Source organism: Piliocolobus tephrosceles, chromosome 10 (assembly GCF_002776525.5).
Source record: "Piliocolobus tephrosceles isolate RC106 chromosome 10, ASM277652v3, whole genome shotgun sequence".
Taxonomy (NCBI): domain Eukaryota; kingdom Metazoa; phylum Chordata; class Mammalia; order Primates; family Cercopithecidae; genus Piliocolobus; species Piliocolobus tephrosceles.
Window position 1 is genome coordinate 64,975,766 of NC_045443.1, and position 27,298 is coordinate 65,003,063.

At 43.7% G+C, this 27,298-nt stretch overlaps 1 protein-coding gene across 2 annotated transcripts; it reads left to right on the top strand.

The window, feature by feature from the left end:
* Positions 1–1,211: 1,211 nt before the first annotated feature.
* On the top strand, positions 1,212–20,162 carry DYRK2 (dual specificity tyrosine phosphorylation regulated kinase 2). Of its 2 annotated transcripts, XM_023225085.2 has the most exons (3): positions 1,212–1,666; positions 2,250–2,398; positions 9,644–20,162. In XM_023225085.2, exons 1-3 carry the CDS (start codon positions 1,618–1,620, stop codon positions 11,249–11,251), a joined length of 1,806 nt encoding a protein of 601 aa, XP_023080853.1. In that variant the 5' UTR covers positions 1,212–1,617; the 3' UTR covers positions 11,252–20,162. The 2 variants fall into 2 exon arrangements, with proteins under 2 accessions (XP_023080853.1, XP_023080854.1); XM_023225086.2 differs by lacking the exon at positions 2,250–2,398 and having other exon boundaries at positions 1,268–1,666; positions 9,644–20,159.
* The last annotated feature ends 7,136 nt before the right edge of the window (positions 20,163–27,298 follow it).

Genomic DNA, 27,298 nt, shown 5'->3' on the forward strand with positions numbered 1-27,298 from the left:
CAGAGATACTCGGGCGGGGCAGAGCATAATGGACCCCTGACCCCAAGAGAACTTCAGCAACTGGGCACCTCTCGAGAAGGAAGGGCATGGCATAATTCTGCCCCGTCATCCGGAATTTGTCGGGCTTTTCCACCCCAGCTCCTCTCACGGCTGAAGTGGCAAAACCTGTGACCTTTGGACAGAGGCGCGCCGTGTGCCACCCACGACGAGGCGTGGGTGTGAGACGGGAAAGCAATTTTTTTTTTTTGGTCTTCAAGGAAAAGAGAGGTTGTAGATGGCGAATAAAAAAGGCAGGGAAATTCTCCAAGTTTGTAAAGCAAGGGGTTTATAAGAGATGCGTCGGGTTGGGGTGAGAGGAATTCGAGGTGTCGCTCCCTCACCGCAGAGCTCAAAGGAAGGTGTGTCTCTCCCAGTGGCCGCGCCAGGGAAAGGCTCGGAGTTGTAAGGAAATAGGAGGTGTCTCTGATGTTTATTTTTGCCTAGCAACCCACAGCCAACTGCTTCCCCAGCTGCCGTCCACACGCGCCTCTCTGCCTCCCCTTGTCCTAGCGACTGGCGAGCGGTCACTTGGTGTCAGTAAACCAGGGAGGGTGTGTGTAGTGGAGGTGGGAGGGCAGCCCCCTCTCTCGCCCCTGCTCAGGGTCAACGAGCTCAGCGGCGGCCCCTCCCGGGACTTGACTCTCCGAGGTGACCCTCGCACAACTAAGTTATCTACATGAGGAATTGGGGAGAGGGGAGTGGCTAAGTCGCTGCGACTGAGAATGGGGGGACGAGGACGCAGTACTGTCTGTGAGCAGCCATTCAGTTCGAAGAGCTGAAAATGCATTTATGTTTAGGGGTGCGCATGGCAGGGGAGGGGTCTCTGCGGCGCTTTCGGCCGGAGGGCAGCAGCGGTAGGTTGAGCTGTTAGGGCAGAGGAGGGGCTCCGCGGGGGCCGGAGAGGCCGGGGAGGGGAAAAGGTCGCCGGAGTGGAGCCGAGGGGAGCAGTGCAGATGGCCGGAGGGGGCGGAGGAGGGCGAGCGGAGCCCGGCGAGTTTTCCGGGGAACGGACTGGCGGCTACGCGCGACCCGAGGAGAGGAGAGGGGCCAGGCGGGAGGCTGGGTGGGGGTGGGGTGTGCGTGGCCAGGGCCGGGGGAGCCGGGGGCGGGGCCTGCGGCGGCGGCGGAGGGCGGCGGGGGCGGGGCCGCGCGCCGGCGCCTGTGTGTGTGTGTGTGTGCGCGCGCGCGCGCGCGCGGGCCCGGGAGAGACTCCCGAGCTAGGCGTTTCTCGGTCCTCGCGGCGCTTCTAGCTCCCCGCGCCCATATGTGAGGGAGACGGGGAGGCCCGCGGCGCGCAGGGGAGGGCGAGGCATGTGCACGGGTCGGAGGGTGCTGCAGCCGCCCGAGGAAGAGGAGGACGGCGGCGACGAGGAGAGCGGGGGGCTCGCGGCCGCGGGCCCGGGCCGAGAGGATGCAGTGGACTGTGTGTGTCTGGCTGTAGCAGACGCGAGGCGGCGACGAGGCGCCGGGGACCCGCGCGAGGGGCGGCCGGGAGGCGGCGGCGGCGGCCGCCAGAAGTAGCAGCAGGACCGGCGGCGGCGACGGCAGCCCTGAAATGCATTTTCCTCTCCAGCGGCCATGTTAACCAGGAAACCTTCGGCCGCCGCTCCCGCCGCCTTCCCGACCGGTAAGGAGGCCGTGCCCCCGCGCCGCACACCCCCGGAACCCCGCCGACCCACGGCAGCCCCCGTGGCGCGGGCGGCCGCTGCCTGCGGGACCTCGAACAAAGTCGGCGGCGCGGCGCGGTGGAGTCCCCGGGCGGACGGCGCGCCCCGGATCCGCGCAGGGTTGCGCGCGGCCCCGAAGGCCCCTCCGAGGGGAGCCCTCCGCCCGAAGAGGCTTCTGCCTGCCAGGGGCCCGGGCGGGGACCGTCCAGGCCTGCCGCCCCGCCCTGTTCTGCCCGGGGCTTGGCGTGGCCTTGGCGCCCTGCTCAGCTGTCCAAACCTACCTCCCGGCCGCTGGCCGTCTGCAACGTGGGCCGCCGGGTCGCGAACTCGAGCGCCAGAGCCCGACTTAACTTTGCAGCTGCCCGCGCCCCGCCCGTGGGTGTGCGCTGGGGAGCCGTGACCCGAACGCCCGTTTGTACTGCCCCGGTGTCTTCCTCTGTCTTTCCCTGGGAGAGGGGTGTCGCTGCCCAGTGGGGTGGGGGTGGTCTGGGTGACTTTCTCCCCCCTGACCCTCTTTTGTCTCCTCCCGCACGTGGCTTCCAGGCCGAGGTGGGGACAGCGCCGTTCGCCAGCTTCAGGCTTCCCCGGGGCTCGGTGCGGGGGCCACCCGGAGCGGAGTGGGGACCGGCCCGCCCTCCCCCATCGCCCTGCCGCCTCTCCGGGCCAGCAACGCTGCCGCCGCAGCCCACACGGTGAGACCCAGCCCGCGGGCGGCCCGGGCGGTGGGGGCGGGAGGGGTCCCAATCAGAAGCACCGGGACTTGGAGGGTTCTGACGCCGGGAGAAGAGGGGTCGAGATACAAGAAGCCCCCACTCCCCGGGCCGGTGGCCTCTCCTCGACGCCGCCCTCGTTAACTTGGGCGAGCCCAAAGCTGCAGCCACAAAGGAAGATTCGTGGCGTGGGCCCCTTACTTCCCCTCCGGAGCCCGCCCACCCATGAGCTCCTCGTCCTAGGAACTTCCTCCTTGCTGCTTTCCTTCTTTCCTCATTTTTCGTCCTTGCATCCCACAGCTCCCTTTCCCTGACCCGGTAAACATCTCTGTCCTTCCCCCACCTCCCCGTGGGTAGTGGGTATTTATAGAAACAGATATGTGTTAGGGGACAGCCAGACCGGCCTGCCTGGAAAATCGATCCCCTAAAGAGCCTCCCAGGCCTGGCTCCAGCCAGCAGGGAGCATCGCCAATTGTCCCCCGCGTGTGTAAGCATGTTTTATGAGTGCTACAGGTTTGAGCACAGCAGAAATTGTAATTAACATTAACAAAAATAAGAGCCGCCGCAGCAGTCAAAACAAGCCACCCCTGTAGGATTCTGCAGTTGGACGTTATTCAAAAGGAAAGGGCAAGCGTTGCTTTGGAGGTGGGAAGGAAAAAGCACCTAACAGGTGCTGTGGTCTCTCAGGGCCCAGAGGGAGGGGAGAGGCCAGTGTGGTACTGGTTGCTCGTGGCTGTGGAGACTGGCAAGCTGGATTCGACTTCAGCGTGTACCTTTTCTCAGCTCCCAGGGATCACCCTTGGATGGTGATGGCCAGCCTGGAGGAGATCTGCACTTGGAGGAGGTGATGGTTTGGAGGTCTTTTTTTCCCGGTTGGATTTTCCACAGGAACAGCCTAAGATGGTTCTGTGTGAGGGATGCTTGCCAGGAATTGGTTTTATTTGCCAAGTGAAAGTTGAGTTCTTGAAAAAAAGGCCGTCCCCCGGCCTACAGCGGAGTAGCTCTGAGGACATACGGGGAAACTTGTTTGTCAGAGAACTGTGAGGGGATGTCTAGACTGTAGTTGCACCTGTTAGACCTGGAGAGATGTGTGCAGGTTTCGTAGGAAAATGTTTTGTTGCTGTTACTATCTTCCCCCTCCCTCTGTCTGTCTCTCTGTCCTGACATATCTGGTCCCAGGGGCTGGGAATTCATTGCCCAGAAGTTAACTCATCTGTGTTGGACTGTGGGTGGTAGTAGGATGGATGATGCTGTATATTACTGTTAAGTGTTCTTGTTGCAGTGATATTTTAGTTAAGGAACTGCCATTGATTTTAGGCGTTTAGATTTTTTTGTTTGGGATCATCTGACAATTTGGAAAATGTAATATCCAGTTTTTTTTTCTATGTGTTGATGTAATCACATGACATGGTGTGAGCTGGAAAAAGAGCTATTTGGTTTGCATGTGGATTCCAGTTTTGTAAGGATGGGCTTTGCTTGATCAAAGCCTCTTTGCCATTGAAATACATGTAATGAAAGTAGATAAAACGACAAGTCTCCACTGGAGGGAGAGCCTGTGGTGCACCAGAAAAGGAAGGATGTGAATGTGCTTCTCAGTACTCCTCATAATGGAGGCCTGTATTTTGCTGTGGCATGTGCCAGATTTACTTGTTTTTAACGTGTGTGTAAACTTCGGTATGTTGTTAATTATTAGATGCTTGACTTTGAAGGTGTGAATTTGGGTTTCGATGGTGGTTTAGTTTTGATTTTATTTCTATAACATCGCAGATTTCATAGTACAGGAAGGGTTAATAGGACCACAGAGTTTATCTGGTTCTACTCTTTCAATTTATAGATGAGGAAACAGACTCAGACAAGGTAACCGGTTTCATCAAGATTCCCCAGCCAGTTCATATCAAGGCCAGAGTGAAAGCCTACACCCTCCTGCATCTAGTTTTAGTATACTGATGGAGACTGCTAATTCTAGGAAATTGTACTAGCCTCATTGTAAATGCAGGAACCTTTGTAGATCCATATTCTCATATGTCTGTCAGATTTTTATAAATTTTTAGTTATTATTTCCAGAGTAATTACACCTAGGAAGAACTTCTAGAACGAATGGGGGGTGGGGAGGGCATTAAGGAGATAAAAATGATCTTGTCATAGGAGCTTGCCCACATTTTCTCTTACAGGTGATATAGTAGGCAGGTCAAATATATGATTATAAAGATTATAAGCTTTGGAATTTATCTAGTCCATTGCCCTCTTGTTTTATATCTCCATGCATAAGTTGTTTTGCACGTTAGTTATTTATTTCTGTTTGTGTGAGAGATAGAAGTGTGCCTGTTACTTCCTATTATTTTTCTGTTGTTAATTGGCAGTTGTTAATAGAAGTATTTTAAATTCAAAAATATTAAAGTATGTGTAACTTTTATAACTGTTTTACTGTGTAAAACGCTCTCCAGTTATCAGTTTTATAAAATAATTCGAATTAAAATACACATTTAAAAAATGGCAGTATTTTGAAGAAAAAGTAGACATTTTACTTAGGGCCACACAGACTGTCAGAATATTTGAGGAGGAGCTAAAATTCCAGTCTTTTTGGACTCAATTCTATTACCATAATACTATAGAGCATTTCTGAGATGACTTCAGAAAAGTTTTTAAACGCCCAAAACTATTATCACAGTAAATATCTGCTCTTTGCCATTTTCTTATTGGAAGAAATGAAAACTACCAAACTGGCTATTGTTTTTATGTAATATTTAATACCAAAGTACTTCATGATCAAAGAAGCCTTTGCAGGTCTCTCGATTTGAACCCATAAATTGTAGCTGTTTTAACAATTGCATTCATTATGTTTTTTTTGGTTTTTTGTTTTGTTTTGTTTTGTTTTTTTGAGACAGAGTCTCACTCTATTGCCCAGGCTGGAGTACAGTGGCTCCATCTCGGCTCCCTGCAACCTCTGCCTCCAGGGTTCCAGCGATTCTCTTGCCTTAGCCACCCAAGTAGGTGGGATTACAGGCGCCCGCCACCATGCCCGGCTAATTTTTGTGTTTTTAGTAGAGATGGGGTTTCACCATGTTGGCCAGGTTGGTTATGAACTCCTGACCTCAAATGATCCACCCGCCTCAGCCTCCCAAAGTGCTGGGATACGGGTGTGAGCCACTGCACCCGGCCTCAGTATGTATTTTTAAATGTGACACACACTGTACTATACATTGACATATCGGAATAAGCCATGATCTCATACTTCAAGAGGCTGAGCTGGAGGGAGAGGTTTTTAATATCCTTAAGTTTATGATGTAGTCTTGACATGTATTCTGGAAACGTTCTGGCATTTGTAGCCCCTCAGCACCCCAGCCCTGCTCTCTGCCCCACTTTTTATAAGTCAGTTAATTGTGCTTTCGAGCTTGATTGTGATTTTAGAGTCCTGCAATATTTGAGATTCAAAGTCTTCTTTTGCTAAAGCTTCTGAAATGAATCTCTAACATCTGGGAAACTTTTAAGATTGCATGTGTTGCTTTTAGGTGTTTGGTTGATGTGTTTGCTACAAGTGTTTATACATGGTGGGATTGATGTGTCTGCTACAGGTACTTTATGCTTGGAGGTCCTTTGCCTCCAAGTCTGTACTGATGCACTGCAAGCCTAACATCTTGTGACTTAGGTCACCAGGGACATTTCTCAATTCCCTGGGCATTGATTTCATGTTTCCTTATGAAGGTACACAATGTAGTTCTCAGGAACAACTCCAAGAGAGTCAAGAGTGTTATATAACAAGGAGGATCTATTGACATGTGTTCTTCCATCCCAAAGATACTTATTGAGGGCTTACTACATGCCTGGGTTTATGTTAATGAGGACTTAGAAACATAAGAGGGGACCCAGCCCTGGAATTGCTCACAGCCAAATGAGTACATCTGATGTTAAAACAATTGCAGTAAAGAGAAGTAAGTGTTAGATTAATACTCTCCGAGTAGAGAAGTAGCTGTTTAGTAGGTCAGGGAAGGTTTACACAGGCGGTGAGAGTTGAACCATGCATTGAAGGGTGAATCACCTAGGTATGAGAAAGGAGATTCCAAGAAACATCTGGAAAGGGGAATAATAATGCTCTCATTGACTGACTACTAAGCACTTTACACATACTACCTTATTTAATCCCCCTAATAGCCCTAATGAGGTAACTTTGTTCCCTTCTTTTTGCAGACAAGGGCACTGAGGTTAACAGAGATGAAATAAATTGCCCTGGGTCACACATTTAGTAAATGGTGGAGCTGGATCATTTAATGTGTGTCTAACTGAAAATCTACCATCATGAAACGTGACCTCACTAAAAGCAGAGGAGTGTAAAAGTGCGTGGTGCTTTTTGGGTCCCGGGCTATCTAGCTTTGTTCCTCTTGGAGAGAAGAGTGACAGTAGTTGATGAGAATGGAAGGACTCAGATCATTTAGCCTCTACATTTTAGAGCCTTGTGTTCTTACTGGTAAGTTCTTGCATTAGCTATGGAAATAGGTTACAGCCATGGGCCTTGGGCTTAAAAGCAAGAGTGGTCTCAGGTTGAGACTTTTAAATGGTTAACTCTAGAAGCACTATGGAGAAGAGATTTGAGGAATTCTAGACATAGAAGCAAGGGGGCATGTTATGATGCTGCCTCAGTTGTCCCAGTGAAAGACATCAGGAGAATGAGATGAGGCAGCGTTGATGGAAAGGGCATGGGATAGTAATGATGCATCTTAGGTGAGGGAGGTGTTGAGAGGTTTTCCAGGTGCACAGTGCTGAGGATTCATTTGCAGGTGGATAGCCTGAGTGACTACATGGAGGGGAAGCCTTCTGTTGATCAAAAATGGAGGATCATGGGAGCGGGAAACCAGTTTGGTAGAAAAATAATGAGTTAAGTTTGAGTTGCTTATGGGAGAGGGAGCTGATTGATAGTTGGATATGTGTGTCTTGCACTCAGGAGATAGCACCTTGGCAGGTCTGAGCTCAAGGAACAAATGTGCAAACCTCAGGCCATAGGCAGTTGCTGAAGCCCTGGCTGTGTTCAGGATCAGTTGCAGGGGCTTATGGGGGTAAGAAGCCAAGAGAATCAAGGCTTGAACCCTGGGGAACTCTTGAACCCACCTAAGGTTAGGTGAACCAGTAGTTGATGCTGCAAAGGAGACCAAGAGAAGGCATTTGGAGATACAGAGGATGGTCGTTTCTTGGCAGTCTCGTTAGTTTTAGTTACTAAAACATTTGTGAGCATATATTAAATTATGCGAAACACAAAAATTGCTTAAAGTAAATTTCGGAGGCTTTTTGCTGTGTTTTTAGAAATCTCTAAAGCCCCAGGGTTAATTTTGTCCTAATGAAGCAGCTTTATGCTTTTTATACAGCATGTATACAGGTAATGTGGATTTTTCTTCTGAAATATCACCACTCCACTCTGAAGATAATGGTTCTTTAGGAGAGAGATATTTTGATTCAGGCCCCTTTATTCCCTAGTGTTTGAAAGACCGCAGTGGACAGGAGAGGGTGCAGAGAGCGAGGCTGGGGAAGAAAAGCATTGGACAAGCCTGTACCTCTTGTATATACGCCCAAGACTTGCCTGATTCATTTTTATGGACTGCCCTGCTTTTGGCATAGAACAAGGGTAAAATAACCTTTCTAGCTACTCTTACAGAATATAAGATCAGCTAGCATGGAGTATCATCTATGAGTTTAATAAAAAAGCTCAGTTATAAGTCTGAGAAATGATATCCCTGAGCCTATATGAAGTCACAGTCAGACAGGCCCCAAGTATTGTCTTCTGTTTTGTTTTAGTTAGAAGTGGGCAGAGAGGAAGCTCACTCTCCACACAGTCATTGTGCCTATTATGTATCCAATAAAGTATTATGCATCCAATAAAGAAAATGTGAACATCTTAGTCTGTTAGTAAGAAGGAGTTGGAATTTCATTTTATAATCGAGGTGTTCCCAAATCATTTTTTGAATTACTGTGTTACATATACACAGCCCTTCTGCTCTTTCAGTAGTATGTAAATCCCTAAAAGTAGGATTTAAAAGGAGATAATAGAAAAAATACTGATGGCAACAGACTTCATCTAGTTAATTGTAAGCTCCTGGAGGGCAGGGACTCTGTCACTTTGGCAGCCAGCCTTCTGTTAACACCGGTTGAATGAATGAGGTGGATTGCGATGACAAGTTGATGTAAGATTTCATACAAAAATCACCTCCCAGGCTGCTTTAAGACTTGGGGTTGTCCAAGGCAGGAATTCCTAACTGGGAGAGGATCCTGGCTGCCCCTCTCCTACCCCTTACCTCTCAGCAGTCATAATACTTAAAGGAAATCCCAAGAAGATTGTCAGTAGAGGGCTGGGGCCCCTTGGCTCACACCATTGGTAGACAGGAATGCTCAGGGATGGCATGCGTACCTGAAACAAGAGGTTGCTGCTTTGGATTCCTGTTTGGAAACCTGAGTATCCCAGCAGCTCGTAGAAATGGACATCTTCAGAGAGCTGAGCCCCTGACCCCTCCGGAGGAAGGCCAAACAGTGTGGTCATTGCTTGGTTTGTTGGGCTGAATGCCTTAAATGGTTATTACAGTTAGTAAGGCCTGGAAACTTTTAAAAATAGGTTCAGGGTTTATAAGACACTGTGGTGCATATCTACATGGGAATCTTTCAAGCCTAAAACACAGGTTTTTTGTTTTTGTCACTGGATCATGTGGGCACTTAGGTTTCATCAGATTTTCAAGGAAAGGGGAAGTACTGGTGATGAAGTGTTTTCAGGATAGAGCTCTAGGTATTAGGGAAAGAGTAGTGAACAAGACAGACATGGTCCCTGTCCTCATGTTAATAAATTACTTGATGAAATATGAAAGGTACTGTAATCTGGGGGTGGAGGAGCCAACATAGAGTCTTATGTGTGCATGTTTTTTCTGTATCCTGTTTCATTTTTATATCAACTGTGGATTGAGTGGAACATCTATGATGTGCCAGGCCCTATACTAAGTGTTAGATATAGAATGATAAAGTTATGGTCTCTGCCTCCGTGGGGAACCCTGAATATGTACAGCAAACCATCTTGTCTGTTAGGCATGGCATTTATGAGGTCCATTTTTCAGGATCACATGTTTTGTGGCCTTTACTCAATCCAAATGGGATTTTGTAAAGGTGGGGTGGAGCGGGTGGTTGTTGATGGGGGTTACTTATACCCCATTTGAACAGACACCTCTTCTTTTCTATTTATCTTTCCTGTCTGAATTCCAGATTGGCGGCAGTAAGCACACAATGAATGATCACCTGCATGTGGGCAGCCACCCTCACGGACAGATCCAGGTTCAACAGCTGTTTGAGGATAATAGTAACAAGCGGACAGTGCTCACGACACAACCAAATGGGCTTACAACAGTGGGGAAAACGGGCTTGCCAGTGGTGCCAGAGCGGCAGCTGGACAGCATTCATAGACGGCAGGGGAGCTCCACCTCTCTGAAGTCCGTGGAAGGCATGGGGAAGGTGAAAGCCACCCCCATGACCCCTGAACAAGCAATGAAGCAATACATGCAAAAACTCACAGCCTTTGAACACCATGAGATTTTCAGCTACCCTGAAATATATTTCTTGGGTCTAAATGCTAAGAAGCGCCAGGGCATGACAGGTGGGCCCAACAATGGTGGCTATGATGATGACCAGGGATCATATGTGCAGGTGCCCCATGATCACGTGGCTTACAGGTACGAGGTTCTCAAGGTCATTGGGAAGGGGAGCTTTGGGCAGGTGGTCAAGGCCTACGATCACAAAGTCCACCAGCACGTGGCCCTAAAGATGGTGCGGAATGAGAAGCGCTTCCACAGGCAAGCAGCAGAGGAGATCCGAATCCTGGAACACCTGCGGAAGCAGGACAAGGATAACACAATGAATGTCATCCATATGCTGGAGAATTTCACCTTCCGCAACCACATCTGCATGACGTTTGAGCTGCTGAGCATGAACCTCTATGAACTCATCAAGAAGAATAAATTCCAGGGCTTCAGCCTGCCTTTGGTTCGCAAGTTTGCCCACTCGATTCTGCAGTGCTTGGATGCTTTGCACAAAAACAGAATAATTCACTGTGACCTTAAGCCCGAGAACATTTTGTTAAAGCAGCAGGGTAGAAGCGGTATTAAAGTGATTGATTTTGGCTCCAGTTGTTACGAGCATCAGCGTGTCTACACGTACATCCAGTCGCGTTTTTACCGGGCTCCAGAAGTGATCCTTGGGGCCAGGTATGGCATGCCCATTGACATGTGGAGCCTGGGCTGCATTTTAGCAGAGCTCCTGACGGGTTACCCCCTCTTGCCTGGGGAGGATGAAGGGGACCAGCTGGCCTGTATGATTGAACTCTTGGGCATGCCCTCGCAGAAACTGCTGGATGCGTCCAAACGAGCCAAAAATTTTGTGAGCTCCAAGGGTTACCCCCGTTACTGCACTGTCACGACTCTCTCAGATGGCTCTGTGGTCCTCAACGGAGGCCGTTCCCGGAGGGGGAAACTGAGGGGCCCACCGGAGAGCAGAGAGTGGGGGAATGCGCTGAAGGGGTGTGACGATCCCCTTTTCCTTGACTTCTTAAAACAGTGTTTAGAGTGGGATCCTGCAGTGCGCATGACCCCAGGCCAGGCTTTGCGGCACCCCTGGCTGAGGAGGCGATTGCCAAAGCCTCCCACCGGGGAGAAAACGTCAGTGAAAAGGATAACTGAGAGCACCGGTGCTATCACATCTATATCCAAGTTACCTCCACCTTCCAGCTCAGCTTCCAAACTGAGGACTAATTTGGCGCAGATGACAGATGCCAACGGGAATATTCAGCAGAGGACAGTGTTGCCAAAACTCGTTAGCTGAGCTCATGTCCCCTGATGCTGGTAATCTGAAAGATACAACTTTGCTGAGCCTTATTGGGTTGAAAAGGAGTAGCTCAGACCTGTTTTTATTTGCTCAATAACTCTACTCATTTGTATCTTTTCAGCACTTAATTTTAATGTAAGAAAGTTGTTCATTTTGTTTTTATAAAATACATGAGGACAATGCTTTAAGTTTTTATACTTTCGGAAACTTTTTGTGTTCTAAAAGTACAATGAGCCTTACTGTATTTAGTGTGGCAGAATAATAACATCAGTGGCAGGCCATTGATTACTTCATGACTGCCACGCATTTACAGATTGGTGTCAAAGACATTCACTATGTTTTTATGGTTCATGTTATATCCTCCCCAGGGTGACAGCCCCTTAAGGCCCTCCTTTTCCCTCCATGCTCCAGGTCCGTGCACAGGTGTAGCATGTCCTGCTTCCGTTTTTCATAAATTTGGGTGGTGGGGTAGTGGGAGGAGAACGGTCAGAATGAAAGTGATATCCTAAGAAAAACTGTACCTTAGAGATTTTTCTCTAGTGCTGAAACAAATACAAAATAAGATCCCCAAGGTTTAAACTGCCCAGTTAGCATTCTGACATTCTAAAAACTGGCAAAGCAGCTTCTAGTGGATAAATGGAAATGGAAACGTGTGTGTTCCTCCAAATTTTCTAGTATGATCGGCAAGCTGTTTTGTAAAGAAGCCTCATAATTATACAGAGTTGCTTTTGCACCTAAATTTAGAATTGTATTCCATGAACTGTTCCTCCCTTTTCTCTGCATTTTTCCTCTCTGTTCCTCTTTTAATACCACACATCTGTTGCTTGCATTTAGTTTGTCTTCTTCCTTCAACTGTGTATCCCAGACTGTTAATACAGAAAAGAGACATTTCAGCTGTGATTATGACCATTGTTTCATATTCCAATTAAAAAAAGAACAGCAGCCTAGCTACTTAAGGTGGGGATTTCCATAGTTCCAAAGAAGATTTAGCAGATTAGAGTGAGTTCACACTTTTCAGGTGCCACTGTAAGGTTCTCTTAGCCTGGGAAACTATCAACTTTTTCTTTAAAAAGAAAGAGGGTTGAAAATCCTCTTGACGAACAGAAGTCACTTTGGCTGTTCAGTAAGGCCAATGTTAACAACATGTAGAGGAGGAAAAGTTCAACCTCAAGTTAAATGGTTTGACTTATTCTTCATATCATTAGAAGAACCCCAGAGATAGCATTCCTCTATTTTATTTTACTTTCTTTTGGATTGCACTGATTATTTTTGTGGGAATGACACTTTATCTGGCAAAGTAACTGAGAGTTTGGTAAAAGAATATTTTCTTCTCTGAATAATAATTATTTTCACAGTGAAAATTTCAGTATTTTATCACTAAAGTATGAGCAATGATGTATATGAATTTCAAGGCACGTGAAACAAATTTTTTAGTATGTGCAATTTAATATAGAAAGATTTCTGCCTGTTTGGACGATAGGTTTTGGGTTGTACAAATTAGGATAAGTAAGCTTATATATGCACAGAGATTATTGTATTACCTGTAAATTGACTTACAAGTACTTAAAAGCATGGCCCCCAGTGAGGCCAAGAAAGTTTCCGGTTAAGTTCTTTAGTAATTATCCTACAGTTTAGCTTAAAAAAAAAAAAAAAGTTTTGAAAAAAACACTTTAGGCTTCGTTGGTTGATGGTGGACAAAAATGCTCAGGAAATATTTCAGATATTTGCCAAAAAACCAGTAGTAAGGTTAGCTTATTAAAATAGTGATAGACATTTGCTTTACTATTTAAGGTGTCACTGATAAATTAATTTGTACTTCTGTGTTTAGAAATTATAGCTTCTTTTCCCTTAGTCAAATTCTCAGCATATTATACACATTTCTGTGTAATCTGTGGAAGTGCAATAATATGTTAGTTACATTTTAAATAATGCTCACATGACAATACTCCCAATCAACGGTGTATAGAATTTAAGGATCTGTGTATTAGATTTTGGCTTAAAGGCATAAGAAGTATAACACTTGGTTTGGTGGCTTTGTAAGACCACCAGCCTCTTAATGATGGTTAGCTTCTTTAGGACATTAAATCAATAAAAACATAATGCTGTTTTCCTCTTCTAATGCTCCTCTTCCATTTCCAGTTATCTTCACATTTACGTTTAAATATAGAAACCTGAGTCTGCCGTTATTAATTTCCCTATAAAATGATGATACATGTGAAAATTTATAAATGGACTAATACTGCTTGTCTTTCCCCCACCGCACAAAACTGGTTCTTAAGATGCCAACAATGAATTTGGGACTATCTTTATTTCTCAATGGAAACCGGAAACTTATATACAAAACTATAATGTGCAGCACTGTGGGGCTTTCTTTTTTTTCCAAATACAGTGAAATTTTTTTATTCACAAAAGCTGCCACATTTCAGCATTTAGTGATAGAGCTGCTTTAATAAAATTCTAGTTTGATTTTCATGTCAAAAAAAGAAAAATGTTGCATCTTTGTGATTTTAAAACAAATTAATGAAGGGCTCTGATAGGCTATTAAGAGTTGGCTTGGAAACAGTTTTTGGTCTCACAGGTTACCATTGTCTAGGGATGTCGGCGCTGTTTTCAGTTTTAGGAATAGCACAGTGTTGTCTTGTCTTTGGCAGTCTCATTTGGCTCTGTTTCTTGCACCGCCACTGTGTTCATTACCACTTAAATATATTGCTCCAGCAGTGGAACAACAGTGGTGCAAGACATTGTAGATTAACAGTAGAGGAGAAATTGTGCCCTTAGTGTTAATAATGTGCCTTTTGTTCTGAATGCCATATTGTAGGGCATGCATTTTTTGGCCTCTTTAACTCTTTGAATACTAGTCAGTAAGGATGGAACCCATCTCTGCAAAAATACATCTGTCTTAAATATCTAGTTACAGGCCTTAATAAAAACCATAAGGCATGACTCATCTTCAGGCACTGAAAAAAGATAACCATCAGGTAGTGTTACACAGGGACTTCCTATGTTTAAGGGGTTAAAGATGGTCTTTGTTGTATCTTAACATCAGACTGATTTTACATTTTTTTTTTTTTGTTATGCTAACACTAGACAAAAATCAACTGTATTTGTAAAACTTTACCTCAAACCATTTAATTTTATAGTGTGATTAATCCCAGGGCATTTGGTATGAACCAAAGTGCATTCCTTTTATATGTGCCTGGCTCTAGTAAGGATGGCCAGGGATTTTTACAATTTGGGTGCAAGGCACTTAAGCCACTTTTAAACTTAATGGGTGGTTTGGGGTCGTGTTATATGACTCCATCAGAATGTTAGAAAACACTTTAGGCATCAGTAGCATTGGGCCATATTGGAAACCTAAAGTGTGAATTATTTTAAGGAGAGCATTCATTTTTGTAATTTTTTTCATCAAAAATATTTCTGGTAAGCAGAAGACTTTTTAAAAAAACTGATCTGGTCTCGGTAAAGGTTTTAATATTGCCCAACATAATGCTGTAATAGCATTAAAAAAAAGTATTTGTGAACTCTGTTTCTTAGGGGCTTGTACATCTCTCTGCTATGGACATATATAAAATTAATTGTAATTATACTCAGCTCAACTGCTACAGTTATGTCTAGGCAGTGGCTTGGGTTTTTATCGAGCAACAACTTAGACATGTGACTGTAATATGCTGCAACTGTGTGTACTGAAAATATGTGAAAATGGTTGAATGTGGACTGTGTATATATGTATGTAAAAATTTCTGTGAGATGCTGCTGTCGCCACTTAACATTAAATATGTTCTAGTGGATTTTAATCCTAGTGGCCAGTTCTATGATACTGTATGTATTGTACAGCTGATGACAGGAGTAAGACTGTTTAGTGAATATTTGTTAAATTTTATTGTTGTGGCCAGAGATAATTTCAGAATAAAATTTTAATGTCCTACCTTACTTTTCTCCCCTTTCTAACTATAATTTAACTCCTGATCTATTTCTGGTGTTATCCTTTGTCAATTAGCCTGGAGAGGGTTTAGAATGCAAAATGGATAGCTCTATATCAGTGTCTTGAGAAGTTAAAATAATTCATTCTACTAGTTTGTTCATAGCAGTACTTTATTAGTTCAATATAAGTATGCAGATTCCAAGTGGAAAGACAAAGGTTTTAGTAAGTAGCTCTTGCTTTTCCTAGGATATTCTATTCCTTTACCTTTAAGATTTTTATATTAACTTTTTTATATATAGCCTCTGCTGTGTTATTATGCTAGAGCTTCATATCTTTTAAACTTCACAATGATAGTTAAGCTGGGGGAGCAGAGCCTGTCAATTATTCCCCACTAGTCTTCATTCTTTTCTGTGCACAAGTTCTGGTAAATTATTCTAATGTGTTCTAACCAGCTCCACCCAATGTTTTTTAATGCTTATGAGTTTGCAGTTTTTGTACTTGGTGGTCTCTGTGGTTCATATTTTTTTGTGTTGTAGTGTCTCCTGCCTTGGTTGGCTCAGAAAATAAGGCCTAGGAACTGCAACTAGCTCATGATTTGTCAGGTTCAGTTAATACCAAGCTAAGAGTTTACTTACAGATGACAGCAAGCAGATGCTCTAGTAATTTGTCAGACATTGCAGGGATATTGTGTAGTCAAATATTTCCCTCTTGTGGAAAGAACTACCTCACATTTTTATTTATTTTCCTTCTGTTACCAACAGCCAAGGAATTAACTTAGTGTGGCTTCCTGCATCAATACTGGAATGTACTTAAACAAGGGAATGCTGTAAGAGTTCCCAATTGTCTCGTCACAGCCTGGGCCATAGATTTTCGTTACCGCTCATCTTGCTTCTTAAAGTTCACCACCCAGTGCAAAAAATCCAACCAGCAGACTCATCCCAAAATCCAATATATTTAGAAATGTAAGTGTTAAGAGATGTGCATTGTGTACAAAATTGAAAATTGGTGCTAAAGTGGCAATGTAAATTTAAAATTTCTTGTCCAGATCTGACTGACTGACTGACTGACTGACTGACTGACTGACTGACTGACTCAGGAGATTATAATTCCTACTCATTCCCTTTCCTTTTAGCACATCTTTCAAAAGCTCTTTTTAAAATTGATCAATGTGCTATTCTGTTTGAGTCTCTACAATCCTATCCGTTTTGGAATCAACAGCTACACAAAGAAATATTCTTGGAACTTCAAAGTTGCCTTCAAACTAGCTCTAGAAAATGTCCCTAGCTGACATTGGTATCGGTCTGTTAGAAGGGGAAATTGATTTGACTACTTTCTGTTTTGAAAAGAGCGTTAAGAGGGATTTGAGGAAGGTATTTGTGACTTTCCTTTTTTTCTTAAGTTTGAAGTACACTTCATTTCCTTCGGGTTATTAGGCAAATAAACACTTGTCATTAGTAATACTGAACACTGTCCAAAATGAAAAATGACTGCCAGTGTGTTGCACATACATGAGAAGACATCTTACTGCAAAGTCTTTGGTTTGTTTCCTTACTTGGTTTGACTTTGACTTACTATTTTGCTATGGTCACATCCTTAATATCTGTGGTACATTTCATATATATATGGGGTGGGGGCATAATTGCCTTTCCCATGTGTCTCAAGGAAGCTTAATGAGGAAACTAATGAGTTAATATTTACCCTTCTGAAGAAAGCTGACATTTTAGGAGTATTAAGTCATCTATAATAAGGAGCAGCAGGAATATATTGTGATTGTATCACATGTTCCAGAGAGCATTACCCCTTACATAGAAAGCTCCTTGGAGCTTTCATGGTGTTGCATGAACATCAGTTTATCCCTTATACATCCCTGTGAGCTATAATTATCCTCATTTGATATTTGAGGAAACTGAAGTGACTTGCTCCAAAGTGACTTTACAGAAACATTGCAGTTTGAGGCTTAGGTTGTAATCAGATAATTTTGATCTTGTACAGTAAGGGAAAATCCATAACCATACATAACACACAAAAGTTTAGAAAGCGGGGAAAGTTGAGCTAGCAATGGACATTTCTATTATTTAAGTTACATACCAGTTTCCAGGAATATTTTTCAAATGGGACAAACTAAAAAGTTGAGGACTAGAGCATCGTAGTCGTCTTAAGTGCACCTCATAACTTAATGCATGTGCACACACCCTCAGTTAATTTGTAAGAGAGTGACTTCTCATTGTTACTTGTGGAGAGGCTAATTATAGTAGCTTCTTTATTTTCTGTGTTGCTGAATTTTTTTTTTACATTTGAAAGTATGAAAATACTATTTTTGACACTTTATTGTTTCTCAGGGATTAAAAGTTAAATTTTACTGACTGTAGCAGCAGGTAAATCTCTTAAATTTACTCAGGTTTCCTATCCTTTGCCTCCATATTTAAGAAAATACAGAATGCCTGCCAGGGAAATATATAAAAATAAAAATTTCAAATACAATTTTAAAATACCAATTTGTAAATAAACCAATTTTACAAACTAAAATATTGTGTCTTTCCTTGCTTTTTATCCCAATTTATCTCCCCTCCTAAGTTTGAGGAGTTTTATATATTAAGGCTCTTTCTTCATTTGTAAAAATGAAGTATGCTATTTGCAAAGCAAAGGCCCATGAAAAGCCCCAAATCATTTAAGTAAATTTCATTGAATTGTTTTCAATTGTTTTGGGAGAAATGTAACTAATTATAAGCAATTTATGTAGACCTGCAGCAAATAAATGTATGAGTAAATTTGGGCTAATTTGTCATCTTTTTATCTGAAGAGGAATACCCTACTTAATTTCCCTTGTCCATAAAATTCAGTTTATCAGAATTTTGGCTAGGGTAGCTTTAAATATATATATAAAAAATGCAGATGGCATTTGTTTGTCAAATATGTATTAAATAAGCCTCCTATAGCCCAGAATCTTGTAGGCACTAGGGATATATAATGCTGAACAAAACACACGGTGCCTTTTTAAGGGAGTTTTTAGACTGGTTGGAAAGGCAAACATATGGATAATTATATGAACAAATACATAGTTGCAAAGTAATAAGTGCTGTGAAGAAAAAGCATGTTGTGCTGAGTGTGTGTACATTGTTATGTTGTATGGATCAAAGATGGCTTCCCTAGGAAACAAATAGCTTTTGAGCTGAGGAACAAAGAGCATGAATAAGAGACCCAGTAGCTAGAGGAAATAAGGTGACCAATTGAAGTCAGGGCTATGTGGCCAGAGCCCAGAGAATGAGAGAACTTGGTGTGAAACGAAGCTGGTGAGGTAGTTGGGAACTGGAACATACCAAGGTAGGTGCTATTGAGGATTTTGGTCCTTACCCTATAAGCAAGGCAGCCACCAAGAGATTTTTAAGGAGGAAATGCCACGAGTAGATTGGCTCTTCCTGGCTGCTTTGTAGGAAAGTACTGAGAAGGGTAAGAGTAGATGAAGGAAGTCCAGCTGAAAGTGTTTGCAAGAGATGGCAGACTGGCCCACAGGGTGGGGATGGACATTTAAAGAAAATGGGTTCATTAGGATACAGAAAAACAGATGCTCTCTGATTTACAATAGGTCGACTTAAAATCTTTTGAGTTTGTGATGGGTTTATCAGGAAGTAGCCCTTTGGTAAGTCCAGGCCCATCTGCATTAAGGTAGAATTAACAGTGATGTCTCTTTGTGTCTGGAAAGTAGTTGTTGCTATTTGTGTCTAGTTTGCTACATTGCATCAAAAGGAATCACAGTATCTTACTTGTTTAAGAAAAGAAAAGGTTGCAAAGTAATGCCTTTGGTTACAAAGTATGAAGCACTGGTACACTATCTTTTGCTGAAGATTTGGAGCCTTTGAGTAAAATCTTGTTTATTAATTCAAATTCATTTCAGGAAATTTTAAATTTTAAAAAGATTGTAAAAATGGGGTGGGGGGATTTTACATATTAAGTTTTTATATTAAGACTAAAATGAATGAAGGAAAGAAGGGAGGGAGGCAACTAGATTGGTGAGAAAGAATAACAGACTAGGAGGTCAGCAAAGGCCGCTCTGGCCTAGTGGCTGAATGTGGTGGTCTGAAGGAGGAAGGAGCTCAAGAGCAAGCAAGGCAAACTCCCTCTCCCCTCCCCTCCCTTTCTTCTTCCCTGTCTTTTGTAGAAGTTAAACTTTTACTCTGTAAGATGGTATATATGGATTTGGCATATTTGAGTTTACCAAAACAAAACAAAAAATTATAAAAGACGTGAAAGAGGAGGAGAAGGAGGAGATCAATCCCTGCCTCTGAGGACATTATGTTTAATTAGGAAGACAAGATTAGACAGAAAATATTAAACAAGTCTAGAACATTGAAAGATGAAATTCAGAATAAGTGCAGCTCATTTGCGTTGCGTTGCTCTCGGATAATAATAGCTTTAAGAAGGTGGGTCTCCAGCCAGGTCTTGATGGAATTCAGATAGAGAGAAAAAGGATATTCTAGGAGAAGCAAATTGCTGTAACTGAGGGATGTCATGAATCATTCATTCGTATGTCATCCAGTATTTACTGAGCACCTATGTGTATAATTTTTGGCATAATGCAAAGGATGGGCAAAGAGACTGGGTTTGTGGCAGGGTGATGGCAGGGTGAAGAAGGGAGAATAATTTCTTCAGAAGGTAGGCCTTGTCCTGTGGTTTTCTCAAATGTGCCATGTTGTAGCCACGACACATGTGCTGTCTCTGTCTAGAGTGCATTTGCCAATCTCTGCCCCATCCTGTGAGACTCAGCCCGGACCAGATGTCACTGCCCTTAAAAAGTCCTCTTTAATCTGAGGTTGGGCAAGATCACCCTTATCAAAAGCTGACACTGGCAATCTCTCTGCTAACTGCAAGGTGAGTAGAAGTGAGCTGAGAAGGCAGTGTAATCCTCTCCCTTGTTTCCCTCCATCCTTCCCACTGGGCACACGCTGGCAAAAACAAAACAAGCAAAAAAAAAAAAAAAAAAAAAAACAAGTGGTGTCTGAAGATGCCATTTTAGTAAGAGAGGTGCTTGTTAACCAGACAATCATAAAATGTTTACAGTTTGTAAGCAGTGCCCAGCATGAGAAGCAGCTAGATTTGTGAGAAACAATAACAGACTGGGAGGTCAGCAAGGGCCGCTCTGGCATAGTGGCATGGATGTGGTGTTCTGAAGGAGGAAGGAGCTCAAGAGCAAGCCAGAGCATGGGATGGAGGCTTGCAAGTCTGGAGTTTCCTGAGCCAGGAGAAAGCACGTGCAAGATAAGGAGGGAGAGAAATGCAATGCCGGACCTTGGAGAAGGCCACGCAGACCATTTGGAGGAGCTGGGAATTTATTCTGATTACACCAGGAAGCCATTGATGCATTTACAATAAATTAAAAACAAAAAACAACAACAACAACAAAAACACACACACACAAAAATCATTCTGGTTTCCTATGGAGAAAAACTAGAGGGAAGCCATATGGAAATGGTGCCACTCCATGAGACAGAGGACTTCTAACCATCTGGGAGGAGTTGAGAGAGATTATTTGATAGAAGAATGGTCCTCCACCAGAAGTTCTGTTTAGGAAGTGAGGTGAGGTGGGGATAAGGCTATGAAGGGTTCTGAGGATACCATTTGTGTTGCTATTTTTGTAATTGAAATAACATAGGCTGAAAAAAAGGGTTTTTACAGTGTGACTATATAAAAATTACAGATGCAATGTAATTTATAAAGGACATTTAAAATCAGTAACAAAAATGCTAATTTGCCAGTGGAAAAAAGAGACAATAACACCTTCAAAAAATTTACATGAGCAACATAAATGGACCAAAAAATTTTAAATTGTAAATCACAGTAATAAAAATTAAAGCTATGAGTTTATTTCTAACCCACAAAATATCAACAATTAATTAAACAACATGTTTCTTGCTAGCAAGGGTGTGGAGTGGCATAAAGCACTCGTTTGATGCTGCTGGGGCATAATTAGCAGAGCCTTTCTGGAGGGCACTTGGTAATCTGTACCAAGAGCTTTAGAAATGCTCATTCATTTTTACTTGTTGATTCTACTTCCAGAAATTGGTATCAGAATCTATGATGTAAACAAAGAGTTATGTACAAGAATAATCATATCTACTAGGACAAACTTAGAAAAAAACATTGTATCTATTAACAGAGGATTTCTTAATAAATTATAAGTATATGAATTATGAACAACATGTTTACAGTATAATGTTAAACAACAACAAAAAAAGGGAGGCACACAAGTGAATGTCCTCCCTACCAAAACAGGCAAAGTCAGAGGCAGAGATGGCATTGGGAAAAGAATTAGAAAGAAATACAGCAATGTATTAACAGGTAGCTGATACTCATTTTAATTTTCTTATCTGTTTTTCATCAATTTTCACAATGACCATATTTTAAAATTATCAATACATTATTATAAAGAAAAGCATTTGTAAGGGAATGAATAAAATCAACAGAAGAAAACTGCTATGGAAGAGCACCTTAATAATGGGGAGGAAATTTGCTTCCTGGCCTATTGAACCATGTAAACGATTTCAGTTCCTACATTTGCCAGGTACTTTCTCACTTCTGGTTTCCACCATCTGGAATATGGTGCTCTCCTTAGCCTGGCTCACTCCTGCTGTCCCCATGTCTCAAGTAGCAGTGCTTCCTCCCTCTGCCCTGCCTGTCCCCCTCAATCAGCCTTCATCAGATGAACTGAGAGGCTCCTGCAGTCTCCCATGTTCATCTCAGTGCCTACTTTCATAGACCTTAGAATTCAGTGGTCAGGCTGGTTTAATTGTCACAGTTTGGGTTCCTTGAGGGCCAGGGACTATCTTTCTTGCTGACAAAAGGACGATCCCCAGGGACTGATGTAAAGTTTGGGACAAAACAGGGCCTCAGTAAAAGTTTGTGAGTGAGTGAAGTGCTTGGGGAGGGGGAGTTCAAGAGAGATGTGCACAAAGGAAGTCATCAGAACCCTTTCAGAAGGAGTTTTGGAGACAATGCAGGAAATGGAACACATTACCCAGTTCCTGGAGGCTGGTGGTGAGGAAATGGTGTGATGGGTACAGGCCCATTCATGAATGTCGCCTGTGAATGTGGGGAGATGGAGAGAAAGACGACGAGCAAAGGGGAGCAGGTGAGTATGTTTTCCGGGTAGGCAAAAGTAATCAGTCTAGTACTTTCTTCTGCTTAAATTCCCCACTGACCTCTCATCACACTAAGGATAACATGTGTAATTTCCTTGACATGTCCTTCAAAGCCCTTTGTGATTGGGCTTCTGCTTCTTTCCAGCGTCATTTGGTTCCATTCTTCCTCGGCTCAGTGCATTCCAGCCACATCTGTTTTCTGTGTGTTTCCTGAATGTCTCATTCCTGCCTCAGGACATTAGTACTTCCTGCTCCCTCTGCTGAAACCCCTCTGCCCTCTCTCCTTGTGTGGTTGATGTCTTACTGTTTATCACTTCGATCTGACACTATCTGCTTAGATAGCACTTCCTTGGCCTCTCTACCAGTGCCTATTTCCCCCACCCCTAGTCCTTCTTTGTCATGTTACCTGATTTAATTTTTTTAAAGTGTCTTAAAAAAGACACTGATCAGTGTCTGGAAAAAACTTGTTTATCTGTTTAATGATTGTTATTGTCTGTCTCCCTCATTAAGTGTAAGTTACATTATGCTAGTTCTTGTTACCTCTGTGTTTCCTATTGCCTTAAACAGCACTGGTGTGCAGCAGGCGTTCCACAACTATTTATTATTGAATATAAAGTTTTACGTGTGTTGGAGGAAGTAAAGAAGAAGCCAGTAGAGAGGGAAAAATTAGGAATGTTACATGCCAGGAAGGCAAATAGGTATCATTTCTAGTGCTAACCTTGAATGCTTGGTAGTGGCTGCCTAGAACCCTGTCTTAGGATTATGCAGTTTCCTCAGGGTTCAGCAGAAAACAGTGCTATAATTGATTAACAATGTCTTATTACTAATTAGCAAATTCCATAGGCATAGGAAGGGGCAGTTTAGTGGTTGAATAATAGACTTCCACTTCAGTGTGCATTGCTTCAATTCTTGTCTTGACACATGGACATTGTGTTCAGGATATGGCTGAGACTAGATCTCAGTTAATGTATAGGTGGTTGGGTTTTTCCTTTACAAACCTATATAACATAAAGAGCACACATGCTTTTATATCATATTATTATTATTGAGATGGAGTCTCGCTCTGTCACACATTCTAGAGTGCAGTGGCAAGACCTTGGCTCACTGCAATCTCCACCTCCCGAGTTTAAGCTATTCTCCTGGCTCAGCCTCCCAGGTAGCTTGTGGCACCATATCCAGCTAATTTTTGTATTTTTAGTAGAGATGGAGTTTCACCATGTTGGCCAGATTGGTCTCAAACTCTTGACCTCAAGTGATCCACCTGCCTCAGCCTCCCAAAGTACTGGGATTATCAGCATAAGCTACCGCACCTGGTGGTAGTATAATTTACTAATTTGTTCTTTAATGTAATATTTGTCCATATGTTTGTATGCCTTCAATGGGATGGGAAAAGGACATCAAGTATTTATTAATCATCTTAGTCTCCTTTCTTTTATACTTTCAGTGCTTGGTCTTTTGGGTGATATCAGAATGGTAGCTACTTCTGGGTAAACATTCATTAACAAGCCTCTGGCCAGCAGTAAGAGGTGACCTCCCTGAGATGACAAGGTAGAAGGGAGCTGCAGTTGAATTGTTTTCCTATTTCAGATACTCCCTATCTCTTTTTAGGTTTGGAATCTGCAAGTCTTTTACCCTCTAGGCTAATTATTTCCTTTTGAGAGCAATGAGGCCTTTTATCAAGATGGCTACATTCTTTTGTGTCCTGACGCACAAATGATGAGTAATGGGCTGATTAACCCAGCGACCTTCATGAATGATAGAAAGGGAACATAAAGATGAGAGGTTTTTCCCACTCTGGGAATCAGCTTCTCTCTGGACTTTTTTCAAGAGATGCTCCCTTATAACAAATAGTACATTGTGCTTATTTCTTGTCTGATCCATGCATTCTGCTATTTTGAAATGAGAATTTTAAAACCAAGGATGGAGTACTTGACCCCCAGGCCCCTGTCCAGGATCTGTTCAGCACACACTGTTTAATAGTGCTCAGATTAACTTCTGGGCACCTGCGAGCCACCACAGTGCTGCTATTTTGATAACCCCATGGTGTAGAGGCTCTGACACCATGGCCACTTCCACCTTTTACTCTGAGTAAGTGCTCATGTTGCTATTCCCTGAACCAGTGCCAGAGAGGAAGGTTGGTTCTCTGTTTGGAAGTGGCCCAAGCTTCTATTATAACCACTTTGGGAAAAAAGGCGAAAGAGCAGCTGTCCTACACAGTGTCTTTCTCCTCCTCCTGCTCACCCAGTCTGAGCCCAGACTCACCTCATTTGATCCCGAGCATATCACCATCAGGGGTTTGCAATTCAAAGTACAGCATCACAGCAGACAGAACAATGGCTTGGCCAAAGATGTCCATCTCCTTATCCTCAGAACATGTGAACGGGTTAGGTTGCTTGATGTTTTGACTGCGTTGTGTTTTCCCAGAATTTGTATGTTGAAGCCTAGCCCCCAATGTGTCTGTATTTAGAGACAGGGCCTTTAGGGAAGTAATTAAGGTTGAATGAGGTTGTAAGGATGCTGTCTGTATTAGTCCATTTTCACACTCCTGATAAAGACATACCCAAGACTGGGAAGAAAAGAGGTTTAATGGACTTACAGATGCACATGGCTGGGGAGGCTTCACAATCATGGAGGAAGGCAAGGAGGAGCAAGTCACATCTTATGTGGATGGTGGCAGGCAGAGAGAGGGAGCCTGTGCAGGGGAACTCCTCTTTTTAAAACCATCAGATTGCATGAGGCTTATTCACTATCATGAGAACAGCATGAGAAAGACTTGCCCCCATGATTCAACTACCTCCCCCCGGGTCCCTCCCACAACTCATGGGAATTCAAGATGAGATTTGGGTGGAGACACAGCCAAACCATATAATCTCACCCCTGACCCCTCCCAAATTTCATGTCTTCACATTTCAAAACAATCATGCCTTCCCAACAGTCACCCAAAGCCTTAACTCATTTCAGCATTAACTCAAAAGTCAACAAAGTCTCATCTGAGACAAGTCAAGTCACTTCTGCCTATGAGCCTGTAAAACTGGAAGCAAGTTAGTTACTTCCTAGATACAATGGGAGTACAGGCATTGGGTAAATACAGCCATTCCAAATGGGAGAAATTGGCCAAAACAAAGGGGCTACAGGCTCCATGTAAGTTCGAAATCCAGCAGTGAAGTCAAATCTTAAAGCTCCAAAATGATCTCCTTTGACTCCATGTCTCACATCCAGGTCATGCTGAGGCAATAGGTGGGTTCCCGTGGTCTTGGGCAGTTCTGCCCCTGTGGCTTTGCAGGGTACAGCCTCCCTCCTGGCTGCCTTCATGGGATAGCATTGAGTGTCTGTGACTTTTTCAGGCACACAGTGCAAGCTGTCAGTGGATCTACCATTCCGGGGGCTGGAGGACAGTGACCCTCTTCTCACAGCTCCACTAGGCGGTGCCACAGTAGGGACTCTGTGTGGGGGCTCCCACCCTACATCTCGCTTCCACATGCCCTAGCAGAGGTTCTCCATGAGGGCCCTGCCCCTGCAGCAAACTTCTGCCTGGGCATCCATGCATTTCCATACATCTTCTGAAATCTAGACAGAGGTTCCCAAACCTCAATTCTTGACTTTTGTGTACTCACAGGCTGAACACCATGTGGAAGCCACAAAGATTTGAGACTTGCACCCTCTGAAGCCACAGCCTGAGCTCTACATTGGCCCCTTTAGGCCACAGCTGGAGTGGCTGGGACACAGGGCACCAAATCCCTAGGCTGCACACAGCTTGGGGACCCCGGGACCAGCCCACGAAACCACTTTTTCCTCCTAGGCCTCCGGGCCTGTAATGGGAGGGGCTGCTGTGAAGACCTCTGAATGCCCTGGAGGCATTTTCCCCATCGTCTTCATGATTAATATATGGCTCCTCGTTGCTTATGCAAATGTCTGCAGCCAGCTTGAATTTCTCCTCTGTAAATGGGATTTTCTTTTCGATCGCATTGTCAGGCTGCAAATTTTCCGAATTTTTATGTTCTGCCTCGCTTGTAAAATTGAATGCCTTTAACAGCACCCAGGTCACATCTTGAATGCTTTGCTGCTTAGAAATTTCTTCCACCAGATACCCTAAATCATCTCTCTCAAGTTCGAAGTTCTACAAATCTCTAGGGCAGGGGCAAAATGTCACCAGTCTCCTTGCTAAAGCATAACAAGAGTTACCTTTGCTCCAGTTCCCAACAAGTTCCTTTTTTCTATCTGAGATCACCTCAGCCTGGACTTTATTGTCCATATTGCTATCAGCATAAAGCCATCCAACAAGTCTCTAGGAAGTTCCAAACTTTCCCACATTTTTCTGTCTTCTTCCAAGCCCTCCAGACTGTTCCAACCTCTGCCTATTACTCAGTTCTGAAGTCGTTTCCGCATTTTCGGGCACCTTTTCAGCAGCACCCCACTCTACCAATGCCAATGTACTGTGTTAGTCCATTTTCACACTGCTGATAAAGACATACCTGAGACTGGGAAGAAAAGAAGTTTAAAGGACTTACAGTTCCACATGGCTGGGGAGGCCTCACAATCATGGAGGAAGGCAAGCAGGAGCAAGTCACATCTTACGTGGATGGTGGCAGGCAAAGAGAGAGCGTGTCAGAGCTCATTAGACTTATTCACTATCACAAGAACAGCACAAGAAAGACTTGCTCACATAATTCAGTTACCTTCTACCAGGTCCCTCCCACAACAGGTGGGAATAAAAGATGAGATTTGGGTGTGGACACAGCCAAACCTTATCAGTGTCCTAATCCAATAGGACTGGTGTCCTTATAAGAGGAGGAAGAGGCATCAGAGCTCACATTATCTCTACGTGTGCACAGAGGAAAAACCATGTGAGGACGCAGCAAGAATGCAGACATCTACAAACCAAGGAGAGGCCTCATCAGAAACAGATCCTGCTGGCACTTTGATCTTGGACTTCCAGCCTCTGGAATTGTGAGAATATCAGTGTCTGTTGTTTAAGCCACCAGCCTGCGG

Coding starts and splice junctions, on each gene's coding strand:
- DYRK2 (XM_023225085.2), top strand. CDS start 1,618: ATGTTAACCAGGAAACCTTCGGCCGCCGCTCCCGCCGCCTTCCCGACC. Junction 1,667..2,249: donor TCCCGCCGCCTTCCCGACCG/GTAAGGAGGCCG, acceptor CGTGGCTTCCAG/GCCGAGGTGGGGACAGCGCC. Junction 2,399..9,643: donor CTGCCGCCGCAGCCCACACG/GTGAGACCCAGC, acceptor TCTGAATTCCAG/ATTGGCGGCAGTAAGCACAC.